This window comes from Diplotaxodon limnothrissa, linkage group LG18 (genome assembly GCF_057381915.1).
Source record: "Diplotaxodon limnothrissa isolate DT_005_m linkage group LG18, D_limnothrissa_male_GT1.1, whole genome shotgun sequence".
NCBI classification, from domain to species: domain Eukaryota; kingdom Metazoa; phylum Chordata; class Actinopteri; order Cichliformes; family Cichlidae; genus Diplotaxodon; species Diplotaxodon limnothrissa.
In genome coordinates, this window is record NC_140613.1 from 2,611,710 (window position 1) to 2,627,754 (window position 16,045).

Here is a 16,045-nt window from a genome sequence, read left to right on the forward strand (position 1 = left end):
GTTTTGATGAAGGTAAGGACTAAATCTAAAAGAGAAATGTGCACGAGAGCTTTATATCAAAATAATTTTTTAAAGCTAAAGTGTATCTTAAGTTATTCATTTATTTTACATTTTACATTTTAAAGCACAACTTGCTTTTAAATCTGTTTTTGTTTGTTATACAGACGTTATGTATGGTGCAGTATTTAAAAGATTCTCCATCTTCTTTATGCCAAGCTAATTATTTATTCATTAGACTTAGACTGAACCACATCATGACTGTAGTGTGTTCATCACGTACACTAGCTGTGCTGTCAGTTCTGCCACTTTTACTCTGTCACAAATAATTATACGTAGAATGAACTGAGCACAGTTGGAACAGAGGGACATCTAACTCACATGTGCAACAAACCTGAACTCTCATTTTGGTCCTGCACATGCACATTAGTATCATCTCTGATCATTGGAACTTTGAAGTAGGTGAGCATTTCAAATCTTAAGATATTGGTTTATTTTTGTGTTCACCACTAATAGCTCCTTGTGCTTGGATCAGCGTGAGTCATTGTGATCTTCACTCTAAAGACTAAAGACTGACGTATGTCATGAAATGGTTTCGTTTAAAGAAATCAGCCAGTCAAGAGAAATGTGCAGGAGGATCAGCGGGGAACAGTCTGACATTCAGACAAATGGTTGAACATTTCTGGTTAAGAGTAATGCTTATAAAAATGTACAAATCTAACTAAAACGCAAATTACTGTTTATTATATTTGATGACTGATATTCTGGTGTCAGCTGTAGAAAAAATAAACTACTTTTGGATATTATGGATGTTTTTGTAGTTTAGGCTTAAGGAAGCATAAAATATGTCGTATTTTCACTCACTAGCTTTTTCTGGGACAATGGAAAAAGTAAAAAGTTTACCCTACATTAGTAATTATGAAAATGATTTTTAATATTTCTGACCTGACTGACAAGAACTGCAATTCCTATGCAAATTGCTTCTCTTCTTTGATCAAATATGTCAGAAAATACATGAACATAACTAACAGTTACCGATGTTTAATGTAACCTTTACAATATGATGTGTTTGAGTTTTGACTGAGGTTTATCAGAAAATAAACCTTATATAAGTTATATAAATAACTAGCCCAGCACTGGGTCTCTTTTATTTACAGTAACCAAATCAATCAGAATCACAATACTTACCAATATCAAATGATGAGAATAGGAAGTCGAACACAGCGTAGAGAATCTGGTCATTTTTAAAACAATAAAATCCCTAAAAGACCACATGCAGACTCAATGCTTCACCTCTGAAACGCTCAAACGTTTCATTTGGATGGCCCTGGTATTTTGCATACTGTCTCAAAAATAGCATATATTTACCTTTTTTTTGTTACTTTGTTACTATACTTAAGTAGAATTTTTGTTATTTTTACTTTTACTCCCTATTTACTCCTAACTTTTTCAAAACAGGCCCATTAATTTTGGTTTGACAGATTTACTCCAAGCCTTCAAAGATCAGATGATTTAAGCCTAAACATTAACACATGAATGTGTTCCTGTGAATGTGTATTAATCACCAGGAGATGTTGCATGAAAAGAAATGAAAGACCCCAAATCGTGTGCCATATTGGGTTGTTAGTGGGGGGTGTTAAAGTGGGCTGGTGTTTTTGTTTAATTTATCTTTTTGGCACAACACAAGAACAACTGCAAGCTTAAGTTACTTCTGCATAGCTACCCCTACTGAAGACGAAAGGCAGTGACGTCTTGTCGCTGTGGCAGGTAACTTGAAGTGCAGCGTTTCTATCAGATCAACAAACATCAGCAAACACACAAACTGTTTGTGTGCCGTTTGTGTCACAGTGTGTTGCCAGCTCAAGGTCAAGCTCCTGTATTTCACAGGGAGAGAAAAAGAGCTCACTTCAGTCAGAGATGGAGAAAAATAAGAAAGACATGACAGGCGAGGAAGAAGAGAGCTTAGATTTAAAGATAAGGACTGCTCAGTGGTGTTTGATAAACTGGACATGTAAAGCTTACAAGTCCTTATGTGTTTAAATCAGATGTTGGGTCTGTACAAGTTACATTATGTTTTTTCATATTACATATATATATTTCATATAACAAACTGGGGCAGACTAACTGTGTTATTTAAAGGTTACATGAAAATCCTCTGCAGGTTAGTGCAGGATAAACAGGTTAGGTTGCTACAATGTGTGACTGGTGCACAGTGGCTGTGGTTTCATGGTCAGAGTTCGGTTACATCAACTGTAGCAGAGATTCATATGATGTTTAGCTGATGATGCTGAATTCCACCTTCAACTTTAGAGTGTTTAATATAAACAGCATAAACAGCGTACTGTCAGTGTAGAGGATGGAAATCAGGCAAAAGAACTCATGAAACATCTGCTGACATCTGGTTGAATTCAGCTGTGTACATCCACAAACAGCAGCAGGTCAGCTGATCACAGCCTGCACACTAAGGAAATCTACTGGAGCTCTCAATAGAAATTATTGTGAGTTATGATTCTTTTCCCCACGCTGAGCCACTACTGCTGATTTTAGGCTACTCAAATTCCTGTTTAGAGGCAAAGTAACCCTCTACAATGGAGGCAACAGAAAATAGAGATGTGTTTTATTTTCCTTCTTTTTCTCTGCTCATGTTCTACTTAACCGATTCAAGCTGAGTGCATTTTTTAGAAATAAAATGTAGACTGAAATAAAGTTTGTATTGCTATCTACTAATATTATTTTTTTATGACAATAATATAGCACATGGTTCAGTTGGCTTTGTATAAAAATAGTAGGGGTGCAACGATATTCGTATCGATATTGAACCGTTCGATACAGTGCTTTCGGTTCGGTACGCATATGTATCGAACAATACAACATTTGTAATTTATTTTATCAACTTTCCTTCTGACGATGCTGTCTGTGTTGAGCGCTCAGTGAATCTGCGTTCGACTACTCCGCCTAGGCTGCACTGTCGAGCGCAGATCCACTGAGCGCTCCAGACAGACAGCATCGTCAGAAGGAAGAGCGCAGGGCAAGCTAGCGAGACAGAAGTTAAGCTCTCCTTGCAACATGGCAAATTGAACCTCCCCCACCCTCATTCACATCTGGCGTTTGGAATTATTTTGGTTTTCATGTGACGTATGACCCTGAAGGTAAGCGCGTCATGGACTAAAGTAAAACAGTATGTTGGATGTGCCACGCAATGCTCAATTACATGGGTGGGAGCTAGTGTGTTAGCGCAGTTAGCTCGTTAACGTGTTGGCCGTCTAGCCCCATGCACGGGGCGATCAGGGGTAGCTCGTTAACGGAGATTTGCCGTGTTGTGGCGTTAAGGTCATTTCAACGAGATTAACCTGAAAGCACTAGTGGGAACACAACGAATATGACTGCACATTTACGCCAACATCATCCTAGTGCAAAGACAAAAACAACAAGCATGCATGCTACAAACTTTACCCGAGTCATTTAGACAGCCGTTAGCACATGATTCTCCTTATGGGGACCTGATATGTTTAATATGCTGCTGAGAATATAGCCCAGAAGAAGCGGATAGTATAGCTTTTATTTTGGAAAGAGCCATTTCTCTGTAATAAACTCTCTTTTCCAAAGATGAGTGATTCCTAAATCAGATACAGGGCTCGCAAAATCGCTAGCCCGACGTCCTGGGGCTAGAGATTTTTCCAGTCGGGCTACCAAAATCTATCTCTGCCCTGCCCGTCGGGCTATTGTAGGAAGGAAAAATATATGTCAATGTTTTTGCATTCTTTCGGAAATGTAGCTGGGTAATTATGTCATTGGCATCGGTGAGCCACTGCCAATATGTGACATATTGAAATCGCGTTTGAATTTGCGCTTGTTTTTTGCTTTCACTTTGCAATCGCGCGAACTGTGTATAGAGAGCGACAGCACTGATTGGTGAGTGATGATAATTTGTGCACCAATTCCTCTGACATCGTCTTATCAATCGTTAGCTTACTACGCAAACATGACAAGTGAAATCTCCCGCAGCTTAAACATGTGAGAGGTTGATCGCGCAGAGAATCGCTGAGCTTATGTGAGTGCGTGTGTAAAAGCAGCAGGATATATATTTTAGTTCTGCTGAGCCAAATAAGACAGGTCAGGGTGAAGAAGTGACAGCCAAAGAAAAGCTTACCGCAAAACGGAAAAGTTATGACAAATCAGACTATAAGGCAAAAAGAAAGTGCAGCTTTATGGTTTCATGGACAAAATAATTTCTGTGGCTGCAATATGATGAGCTATATAACCAGGGCTGCACATAAGTGGTCCGCAGGTGCGCATTCGCTGTCAAAATAAAAAACACGCACAAGGGTTAGGGTTAAATTTAAAAACTGTACTTTTGAGTTAAAATATATATTTATAATTTTAATAAATGACAAATTAAAAAGGCATGAACATTTTTTTTGTATCGAAAAAATATCGAACCGTGACACCAAAGTATCGAACCGAACCGATCCGTGAATTTTGTGTATCGTTGCACCCCTAAAAAATAGGTGGTAGAAATGTTCTTTAAGGAGCTACTTTTACTTTCTTACTTTGAGTACATTTCAGAGCCTGTACTTGAGTAAAGAAGTTGAAGCAGTACTTTGTATTATCTGCTCAGATACAGAGATGGATGCTGAAGCTAGCAGAACGATGGAGGTCGCGACGCTCGGCCGGCCCTTCAGCCTTGGGATGCTGTATGACTGCCGCCAGGATTTAGTCATACCTGGTAAGGATTCATGCGTAGTAACTCAATATACAGTGGTATGCAAAAGCTAATTAATTAACTTTTAATTAATTAATTTTCATGATTTTTCTTCATAAAGCATTGGTTGTTTGGATCAGCAATTCCATGTAAATATATCATATAGCAGATGAACACAATGATATTTGAGAAATGAAATGAAGTTTATTGGATTTACAGAAAGTGTGCAATAATTGTTTAAACAAAATCAGGCAGGTGCATAAATTTGGTCACCCCAACAGAAAAATTACATCAATATTTAGTAGATCCTCCTTTTGCAGAAATAACAGCCTCTAAACGCTTCCTATAGCTTCCAGTGAGAGTCTGGATTGTGGTTGAAGGTATTTTGGACCTTTCGTCTTTACAAAACATCTCCAGTTCAGTCAGGTTCGATATATTTTCAATAATATTCAGGTCTGGACTGAGATGGCCATTCCAGAACATTGTACTTGTTCCTCTGCATGAAAGCCTTAGTGGATTTTGAGCAGTGTTTCGGGTCGTTGTCTTGTTGAAATATCCAGCCTCAGTGCAAAATCAACTATGTCACTGATTCTTGAACATTGTTGTCAAGAATCTGCTGATACTGACTGGAATCCATGCGACCCTCATTTTAACAAGGTTCCCAGTCCCTGCACTGGCCACACAGCCCCACAGCATGATGGAACCACCACCATATTTTACTGTGTTTCTCTTTGAATGCTGTGTTCAGTTTCCGCCATGCATAACGCCCCTTGTTATGCAAGGGGTGCAAAGTGCGCTGAATAGTTAAACGATGCACAGTGACACCATCTGCAACAAGATGATGTTCTTGGTCTTTGTAGCTGTTCTCACCATCCTTCGCCTCTGATATCTAAGATTTTTCTTGAGCTGCCACTTTGGGCCTTAACTAGAACTGTGCTGTGGTCTTCCATTTCCTCAATATGTTCCTCACAGTGGAAACTGACAGCTGAAATCTCTGAGATAGCTTTTTGTATCCTCCCCTAAACCATGATGTTGAACAATCTTTGTTTTCAGGTCATTTGAGAGCTGTTTTTTTGAGGCTCCCATGCTGCCACTCTTCAAAGATGCAAAGAGGAGAAAAACTTGCAATTGGTCACTTTAAACACCGTTTCTAATGATTGGATTCACCTGTGTATGTAGGTCAAGGGTCAATGAGCTTACCAAACAAATTTTGTTTACCAATAATTAGTGCTAAAGGTAAACAAATCAATAAATGACAAGGGTGCCCAAATTTATGCATCTTCCTAATATATTAAGTTTTGCTTATAGTTTAAGTAACTATTGCACACTTTCTGTAAATCCTATAAACTTCATTTCACTTCTCAAATATCATTGTGTTCATCTGCTATATGATATATTTACATGGAATTGCTGATCCAAACAGCCAGTGCTTTATGAAGAAAAATCATGAAAATTATCAGGGGTTCCCAAACTTACCACGGTACGTGAACTAAAATCCACAATCCCATCATCAATTCTGAATAGAAATAAATATTGTTCTTGACATAAACACATTTGTTTTAATAAAAAGAAATCAAGAATGTTACAAAATACAGTAAATGTGAAAACTGATGAGTGCACCACTGTGGTTCAGTGGTTAGCACTGTAGCCTCAGGGTACTTGGTTTGAAATCAGGCCGGGCCCTTTTTGAGTGGAGGCATGCATGTCAGGTTAACTGGTGATTCTAATTTGGCCCCATGTGTAAATGTGAGCATGAATGGTTGTCTGTCCCTATGTGCTGGTCCTCCAGCACAGTGTACTATGACAGATAAGACATATAACACTGAACTGATAAGTAGAACTGGAAAATGGATGTATAGAGGGAGGGATGTGAAAATTGTTCAATGTGGAAAAAAATTAGACTAATGCCAGCTGTCTGTGAACAATATGCTGTGTTTACCAGACTTGGAGACACCCAAAGTGTCATAAGCATGTGTCACGCAACTTACAAAAGTAAAGATTATACACTTTAACAAATACTTAAAACTAAGGATATTTCCTGTACTGTTATTATTTTAGCTAGCTTTACAAGTTCAGTTTTCTTTTTAAATGCCTTTTTTTTTTTAGCTCACTGAAGTTTATCTTCACGACTTGTCTTTGTTCAATTTTAGTTAAATATATTAACTTTAGTGCACAGATGCTCATTTTAAGCCACCATCTGCATTCCAGTGGCAAGAGGTGCTATTTAGTGAAATTTAGTGAAAATGTTTTAAAATGTAAAAGTAAAACATCATAGTTTAAATGTAATGTACAGACTTAAATTTTTTTTTGACAATGAATGTAATTTATGGGCTGGATTCAAATTGTCAGTGGGCTCTGAGTTAGAAACATACACTTATGGGATGTTGTGGAAGTCTTTAACTAATTTAACTGATAATGCTTTCACTATAAAACGCAGAGGACTTTTTAGACAGGCAGTTGTTACTTGTATTTTTGTTTCTATCTATTTTCGCCAAAAATAAATGGTAACATATTTTACAGGAATGACACTGTGGGACTGTAATGACCTGGAAAAAGATAGACGAGAACAAGAACAACCTAACACTGAATCTGAAATAGTGGCATCTGAATCAATTGAGGACAAATCTTCAGCATTAAATGTTGAGGCATCCCTGAAGGCAAGTTTCTTGGGAGGACTGGTTGAGGTTGGAGGATCAGCCAAATATCTCAATGATCACAAAACATCCAAATACCAGGCCAGAGTGACACTGAACTACAAAACTACAACAAAGTTCCAGGAACTGTCAATGAATCACCTTGGAAGAGGCAACGTAAAACATCCCTATGTTTTTGAGCAAGGAATAGCAACACATGTAGTCACAGGTATCCTTTATGGGGCTCAAGCTTTCTTTGTGTTTGACCGTGAGGTTTCTAAAGGGGAAACTCATCAAGACATCCAGGGCAGCTTGAAGGTGATGATCAAGAAGATCCCCTTGCTTTCCATAGAGGGTGAAGGTTCCCTGAAAATGGAAGATAAGGACAAAAACAGTGTTGAGAAATTATCCTGCAGATTCTATGGAGACTTTTGCCTTAAGAAACCTCCAACAACATTTCAGGAAGCTGTAGAAGTCTACAAAAGCCTTCCAACATTACTAGGAACCAATGGCGAAAAGGCTGTACCAATGAAGGTCTGGCTGTTACCTTTGACAAGTTTAGATTCTTGTGCTGCTAAACTCGTCCGTCAGATAAGTATAAGATTAGTTCAGGAATCACAGAGCGTCCTGGAGGATTTCAGTGAACTGGAAACAAGGTGTAACGATGCACTGAGAACTTCCACTGTCCAACAGTTCCCACAGATTAGCAAAAAACTGACAAGTTTTAAAGAAATGTGTTCCGAGTTCAAGCTGGGATTTCAGCAGATGTTAGCGAAGAGACTACCATCAATCAGAGGAGGAGGAGAAGAGGAGGCTGAACTCGCTGAGATCCTGAAGAAGAGACATTCTTCACCTTTCAACAGCAAAAACCTGACTGAGTGGATGGACTGTAAAGAAAGAGAAATCAGTATCTTAAAGTCTTTCACCAACATGATGAAAAACACCAAGACTGTCCCATCTCAGAATAATCTACATGAGGAACTTCTCAGTGCAGAGCATGGCCTGTGTTTTGTTTTCACCTCACTGGGGAAGGATGAACCATACCTCTCAGCTTTATCAGACTACCTGAAAGAAACAACCAAAACAGACGTTCACGTTTATCATACTTACAATGTAGAGAAGGAACAATGGTACCTTTCAAAAGAAGTAGCAGATGATATGAGGAAGGAAGCAAAACTCTTCAGTGATTTTGCAGAGGCCAACAAGGAAAACAAGAACATTAAGTTCCTGACAGTGGGGTTAACTAATGAAACTCAGAAAAGTTCCAGCATCTACCTTTATGAAGGTGGATTTGCTGTCAGTGAGAACTTTGAGCCTCCTTCAAAGCCTGAAACTGTGACTGCAGCTGACATAAACCACAACAGTGTGACACTGAAGATTTCTCCACCCAGATTTGGAGCGGAGAACATCACCTCCTACTCTGTTGAGTACTGTGTCAGTGGAGAGGATGGATGGCAGCAAAAGACAGAAGCAAAGGCTGAAGAAGTCACAGTGAGAGATCTGAAGCCAAACACAGAGTATGTGTTCAGATGCAGAGCAGTGACCTCAGCAGGTGTCGGACCAGCTAATGTAATCAGTGATGCCATTAAAACTTTACCCTGCAGCCCTCCTGGAAAACCTCAAGCTCAGCCATATTCAAGTGAGATATCAGTTAGCTGGGAGAAGCCTGTTGAGCTTGGAGAGGATGTCCAGATATTGAGTTACATAGTGGAATATGCAAAAACAGATAGCAGCTCAACAATAAATGACCTCGAGTGGACTCAAACAATTTCAGGAGGTGAGAAGGCCATCATTTCAGGGCTTCAGTCAGAGACACAATATGCAGTCAGGGTCAGATGTGACTGTGGTGTAGATGGAAGAAGCAAGGAAAGCATCATTGTTAATGTCTGCACAACAAAGCGTGAATTTGCACGTCTGGCTGAGTACCTAAAACATATCAGCAAGAAAACAAACTCAAAGCTGCCCTCAGTTTACAAACTGCCCCTGGAAGAGGAAGATATGGACATTGATGGATGTCGGAGGTATATCTTTGGCAAAGAAAGCATGAGGCAGAATCGCACAATAATGCTTCTTGGAGCAACAGGATCAGGAAAGTCTACTCTCATCAATGGAATGATCAACTACATTGTTGGTGTAGAGTGGAACGACGGTTTCAGATTTAAGTTAGTTGATGAGGATCCAACCAGTTCACAAGCTCACAGTCAGACATCTGAAGTCACTGTGTATGAAATCCACCACCAGGAAGGCTTTAAAATCCCGTTCTCCATGACCATTGTGGACACTCCAGGTTTTGGAGATACAAGAGGAGTAGCAAGAGACAAGGAGATCACAGAGCAAATCCGCAGGCTTTTCACCTCTCCTAATGGAGTCAGTGAGATTGATGCAGTGTGTTTTGTTACTCAGGCCTCTCTTGCACAACTAACAGCAACACAGAGATATGTGTTTGACTCGGTGCTCTCCATTTTTGGCAAAGATGTGGCAGAGAACATTGAAATGCTGGTGACTTTTGCTGATGGCAAAGAACCACCAGTTCTTGAGGCAATAAGCGTTTCTGCAGTCCCGTGTCCAAAAAATGAGTTAGGGCTTCCGGTTCACTTCAAGTTCAATAACTCAGCATTATTTGCAGACAACAGATGCAACAGAGACTGTGAAGAGGATTTTGATGAAGATGATGCCAGCTTTGATGAAATGTTTTGGAAGATGGGAGCCAAAAGTATGGAGAAGTTCTTCACTGCTTTGGGTAAAATGGAAACCAAAAGCTTACTAATGACCAAAGAAGTCTTAAAGGAGCGCAAACAGCTTGAAACAGCCATTGAAGGTTTGCAGCCACAAGTTAGAACTGGATTAGCAAAGCTTGAAGAAATTAAGACAACCAAAGAAAAGATCAAAGAGTATGAAGCAGTCATAACTTCAAATGAAAACTTTGAGATTGAGGTGGATGTTATTAAACCAGTCCAAAAACCAATCACAGAGAAAGGCGCATTCATCACCAACTGCCAGAAATGTTCAATAACATGTCACTACCCATGTGCAATAGCACAAGATAGTGAGAAACGTGGATGTGCATCAATGGATATGAATGGGATGTGCACTGTCTGTCCTGGAAAATGCATTTGGAGTGTGCATTTCAATCAGACATACAGCTGGGAGTATGTTCAAGTGAAAGAGAAGCAGACAGTGCAAGAGCTGAAACGCAAGTATGAAACAGCTAATAAAGAAAAGATGACTGTTCAGGAACTGATTGAGAGGCAGGAAGAAGAGATTGTTCACCTTCAGGACATGATGGTGTCCCTCATGGATCAGTCAGCTCAGTGTATAACTCGACTGCAAGAGATCAGCCTGAGGCCAAACCCTCTGACCACCCCAGAGTACATTGACATGATGATTGAGGGAGAGAGATCAGAGGCCAAAGAGGGTTACCAGGCTCGAATCAAATCTTTGGAGGCAATGAAGGAGAGGGCAAATCTTATCTCCAAGGTAACGCGACGAGACAAACTTGCAAAAACGGAGGAGGAATTATCCGAGGAAAGAAAGGAGAAGAAGGAAAAGAAAGGCTTTGTTAAGAAAGTTCTAAATTTCTTTGGATATTCAGGTTAATATTACGAAGGTCTACAGATATGTCAGCAGCATTAAGAGGACATTAAATGATTTAAAAGAAAACTCCTGGATTAAATAAATATGTTACAATTGAAGCTTTTTTCCAAGTCAAACTAAAGTTATCATGATGTCAGGACTTAAAATTCCATTTTCAGGGTGTGAAAAGACTTTCATTGTAATTTTTCCACAGCTACTTAATAGATCAAAAGCCAAACTAATGTGAATGCCATGTCATATCTAAAAGATTTAGCAGTCTCTGACAGGTGTAGCATTGGTTCTAGACAGATCCTTAAAGGCTGAACCCAAGTAACATTTCCTGCTCCTTGTAGTAATAAAACTTATAGTACTTAACACACTGAATCTTTAGAATCACATACACGAAAAGATAAATAAATTTGAATTAGGGATTTGGCAGTTTCTTGTCATTAGGATGATTTGTTCTTAGTTTTACATCATTCGGTAGTTTGGATTGAAGCAGAATTTAGTCGTGAAATATGTTGTCACTTTTTAAATTATAATAGTTTTTTGTGATTTATATGTTCAATGTGAATCAGAAATATTTCTACAAATGCTGAATTAAAATCCCATTTAAATTTGGTTATTAAAACGGGTGAGCTCAAATGTTATGATTAAGATGTGATAATAAATGATCCTTTTGGATATGTGCTGCTGTATTTTGTCTCAAGTTGTTTTTAATTTCTAATCTTTTATATCTGTATATTACATTTCTACATTACAGTTCAAAAAAGTGCCCCTTCGACAGCCAAACGCATCTGTTCTCTGATTGGATTGTTACATTTGTGATTGACATGACATTGACCAATCAGATTAAAGGAAGAAAAATAGGGTTGCAGGGTTTTTTTTTGGCTAAGTCCACACACAAATCTTTTTTGCATACACACAAATCTTTTTTTCACACACACAAATCTTTTTTACACACACACAAATTCTTTTTACACATACAAATCCTGATTTACAAGTACAAAATATTTATGACCACATTTTGAGCCCATACTCCCCCCTCTTCCCAGCGTGAAGCGGAAAAAACGTGCGAGAGAGAGGGTGAGAGAAAGAAAAAAACCCCACGGCTGGCAATAAGGAGCCGGCTCGCGTCGTTCACGTCAAAGATCCAGCTCTAAGAGCCATTTCGTTCACGACTGACCCATCACTACTCATCAACAAATACACGTAGATTAATTTAACATGAAACAGACTGCGTCCACAACAAGTCAGTACAGCTGTGAATATGGCCAATTCTCAGTTACCAGTCAATGATAAAATAATAGCTTTTATTTTCTGCATGCATCAGTCAACCACTCATCCAGAGGATCTTCAATCCTAGAAAATTCCTTCACCTCATTTGATAATGTCTGTCATCCTTCCATGCCCTGGTAACTGGCCCATCCAGAGCTGTATGATTTTGAAATATACATACAACTAGCCAAACCACACCTTGATCACACCAACCCTTTTCAATCCTGAGGATGTCCAACGCCATCCTAGTCTGGACTGTGAAAGGTGACTTTAACGCCGACTGTTCTCTAGCATATCAAGACTATCTCTCCACACCGTTACATATTCCATATGTACGGGGTACGACCCCCTTTGGTCGTGGCGTGTGGATATTTCTTTAAGACACTCCGGCACGCCCGGCTACGCCCCACAGCATACATATAAAACAGCTGTGCAGACGTGACACCGGTGATCGTTGATCTCCACTTGTTGTGTGTGTGTGCGAAAGAGTGCTTACCTTGAGAGCACTGTGTGTGTGCGCGTCTATTGGAGCGTGCTTCGGCATCCTCCGTGGGCGATGTATTTCTCCCTTCTAGGTCCCCTGGTGGCCCCGGTATTCCCCTGGTATCCCTTAGCTTGGTTCCCCCTAGCTGGCCCTTGCTTCCCCTTGGTTGGTCCCCCTTCCCCGGCATATCGCCTCGAAAAAAAAACAGGCTTATGCGCTGGTCGGACCATGCTGTGCAGCTGCCGGCTAGCGAGTAGCTCGGCTACAGTGTGGAAACACGGCAGGGACACGGCTTCAGCGTTCAAGCTTACGCTGTCGCCTTGGCACTGTGCAGCTCAGCTGCTACGTGTGTTAACACAGAGGGGATACGGCTTCAGCGTTCAAGCTTACGCTGTCGCCTTGGCACTGTGCAGCTCGGCTGCTAAGTGTGTTAACACAGAGGGGATACCGCTTCAGCGTTCCAAACGTTTGCTGTTGGCCTGCTTAACACTGTGGGAATAAACAGTGGGGAATTATGCTACGGTTCATGCCGGCTATCGTTAGCCGGCCTGCGAGTAGCATTCCAGCCGGTTAGCCTGTCTGGCGTGTTGCCCGCAGCTCGCGGATTAACGCGGCCAGCAGGGCTCCGCTCGTAGCTCGGCTACATTGGGGAAATGTGTCAGAGTTCCAAGCATATGCTTTTACCTGTCAGCACTTTGACACCAGTGTTGCCAACTCCTCAGTAAGGAAAATCGTCCTAAAAGTTGCTAGAAGTCGCTAAATGACGTCATCGCCTAATTTGCATAATTGGTCATGCTAATCTAATTGTAACCTATGTTGTTGGAGAGAGAAATAACATCGTGGAAGAGACATAAAGTGAGTAAAAAATGTCCTAAATGCATTTAGAGTTTATTTAGAACTACAAATTAAATTTCTTTTAGCAATTATTGTTTTTTTTAATGTCACAATTCCAACCCTGCTCCTTTACCCGGGCTTGGACCGGCAAAAGTGACCCGAAATAGGCACTCTGGTGGAGTTACTTTGTGTGTGTGTGTGTTTATAAGTAGTTTTAAACCTTGTGATCCACAAAACAGAATAAGAGTAAAAGAGTAAAAGAACTGACTGCGTTACAGCACCCACTGCTTGTTGAGAGTAAAAGCGATACGCGCTTTCACATCTTTTTTTTAGCGACTTTTTTTAGAAAAAAGAGTTGCTAAGGGGTCTGAAAACTCGCTAAATATAGCGACAAAGTCGCGAAGTTGGTAACACTGTGTGACACAGGAGCTAATAAACAGTGAAAGGGGAGTTCAGGTTGCGGCTAGCGCCGGCTACCTGTTAGCACTTCCTGGTTAGGGTGTGGCCCCGCCCCCTTGCTTGGTAGCAGAAGTATGGCAGCCCGCACGTCCCAAACATGTCTGTGTATGGTATTTTTGCCTTTTATGGTAGGCACGAGCAGTGTGGCTGTGCCTGGGTGAAAAAGGGCACATATCTGACTAATGTGAAAGCAGCCTAGAGCATGCTGTGCTGGCTGACGTGGCTGCTGCTTGCGTGCACTGCTTTGTTGCCAGGGCAGTCTAGGCATACCGTGCTGGGTTTGAAAGCATTAACTGGCCCGCCCCTCCCCCTTCTCCTGCCTCCAAAAATGAGAGAGTGGGCTACTATGGGGAACATGGCTGCCACTGCTGTGACTCCAGTTAGGCAGGCCATGGGCTGGGTCCCCTCCCACACCTGTTGCTGATTTACTGCTGGCCCCTCCCACAGCGTCCCTCCCATGGCTCCGCCTCTGTGAGGCCTGGGCTTGGAGGTTGACTGTCGGGTGGCGGATGTTGAAGAAGCTTCCGTCCTCTCCTCCAGTGTTGCCCACCTGTCCCTGGGCTGCCCCCTGCTGGTCCCCGGGCGCAGTGTCTGGCGAGTTGGGTCCCTTCAGCTCCTGATTGGAGCATGCCGGGTGTGGGAATTGGCCCTTCCTGAGGTCCCCTCTAGCTGAGTGGACCTCCAGGTTGTTGCTATCACGCAGCCTCAGCGCCTACTGCCTAAGGTGCTGCTGCTGCCTGGTTGCAGGCCGTGTGTGCCCTGCCTCCTGGCGTTTATGAGCCCCTGCCCGCAGTTGGATGCTGCCGTGCATGGCGGGAGTAGTTGCCTTTGGCCCCTCCCCCGTAGCCCCCCCGGTCTCTAGTTGCCCCTTCGGGCCTTCCCTGGGCAGGGCGGCATGCCCTGACAGGGGCGTGGGGGTTACTTATCACCTGCTGGTGGCCATTCTGTCACTCCCTCTATGGATGGTGCTTGACACGACAGCTGCAGGCGGGCTGGGCATGGAGAGCCCACCCCAATCCTGTGCCTCTCAGGCTAAATGAGGATGATGGCTGCAGCGTTCCCTCCCAGGGCCCCGCCTCTGCGAGGCCTGAGTCGGTAGAGGTTGATTATCGTGAAGTGTTGAGGAAGCTTCAATCCCGTCTGGCTGCCACTGGGGTAGGGTCCGGACGGGTGAACCCATGTCTGGGTTCCCTAGTTCTGGGGCCCTCCCACGGCATTCCCTCCCGTGGCCCCGCCTCCTTGAGGCCTGGGCTGGTGGAGGTTGATGGTCAGGAGGTTGATGTTTATGACACTTGGCTCCGGTCAGACGACTAGGGTTGCCTGATGGGACTGTCTGTCTGGCCTGCGGCCACCTCGCTTTAAAGAAGCTGAGGGGCCTCTGCAGGCGTGCAGACACCGTCGTGTTCGGTTGAGGTGGGGAGGACTTGGAGCCTAGGCTCAGCTGTCCTCCAGCCGCTCTCCTCCCTCCTGACATCCTTTGAGTTGGGCCTAGTGGCCAGCTCCTCTTGCCCGCGCTTCGCCGGTTCATACGGCAGTCGGACCTCGCTGCGTCAGACGGCTCGGCCAGCAGTTGACAGTTCTCCAGCCTGCGGCGCTGGCTCTCTGTCTGGCACATTGCCCAAATGTTGCGGGTTACGTGGCCCGCAGGGCCCGCTCAGTGAGCTGACACCCCCGGTGAGTCACGTCCCTGGCTGCACTGCAGCTCCGGGCAGTCTTCCCCTGGCATGTTGCCTGCATTCGCCGGCTTACACGTCAGTTGAACCTCGCGGCGGCGAGTGTGCGTTCTCCTGCCTATTTTGGCCGGATTCTCTCTGGCATGTCAGCTGCTGCAGCTCCTGGCTGTGTTCCCTTGGCGTGTTGCCTGCGCTTCGCCAGTTTACACGCCAGCCGGGCCTCACTGTGTCTGATTATTCGGCCGGCGAGTGGGTGTTCTCCGGCCTGGGACGCTGTGCATGGGTGTCTCGTTTTCGGAGTTCACTCTTGCTGCTCCCCTGTCTGCAGACAGCGCTAGCGACCTCTCTGCCCTGGGGTTGAGTCCCCACTTGGCTTTCAGTGGACTAGACCGCCAGCCTCTCCGTCTGCAGA

At 42.9% G+C, this 16,045-nt stretch overlaps 1 protein-coding gene across 1 annotated transcript; it reads left to right on the forward strand.

Moving 5' to 3' along the window:
* The first annotated feature begins 416 nt into the window (after positions 1-416).
* LOC146612800 (uncharacterized) lies at positions 417-10,929 on the forward strand. Its single transcript, XM_085377370.1, has 3 exons — positions 417-459; positions 4,616-4,723; positions 7,220-10,929. Exons 1-3 carry the CDS (start codon positions 417-419, stop codon positions 10,927-10,929), a joined length of 3,861 nt encoding a protein of 1,286 aa, XP_085233496.1.
* The last annotated feature ends 5,116 nt before the right edge of the window (positions 10,930-16,045 follow it).

Coding starts and splice junctions, on each gene's coding strand:
- LOC146612800 (XM_085377370.1), top strand. CDS start 417: ATGCACATTAGTATCATCTCTGATCATTGGAACTTTGAAGTAG. Junction 460..4,615: donor TCATTGGAACTTTGAAGTAG/GTGAGCATTTCA, acceptor TTATCTGCTCAG/ATACAGAGATGGATGCTGAA. Junction 4,724..7,219: donor CCAGGATTTAGTCATACCTG/GTAAGGATTCAT, acceptor CATATTTTACAG/GAATGACACTGTGGGACTGT.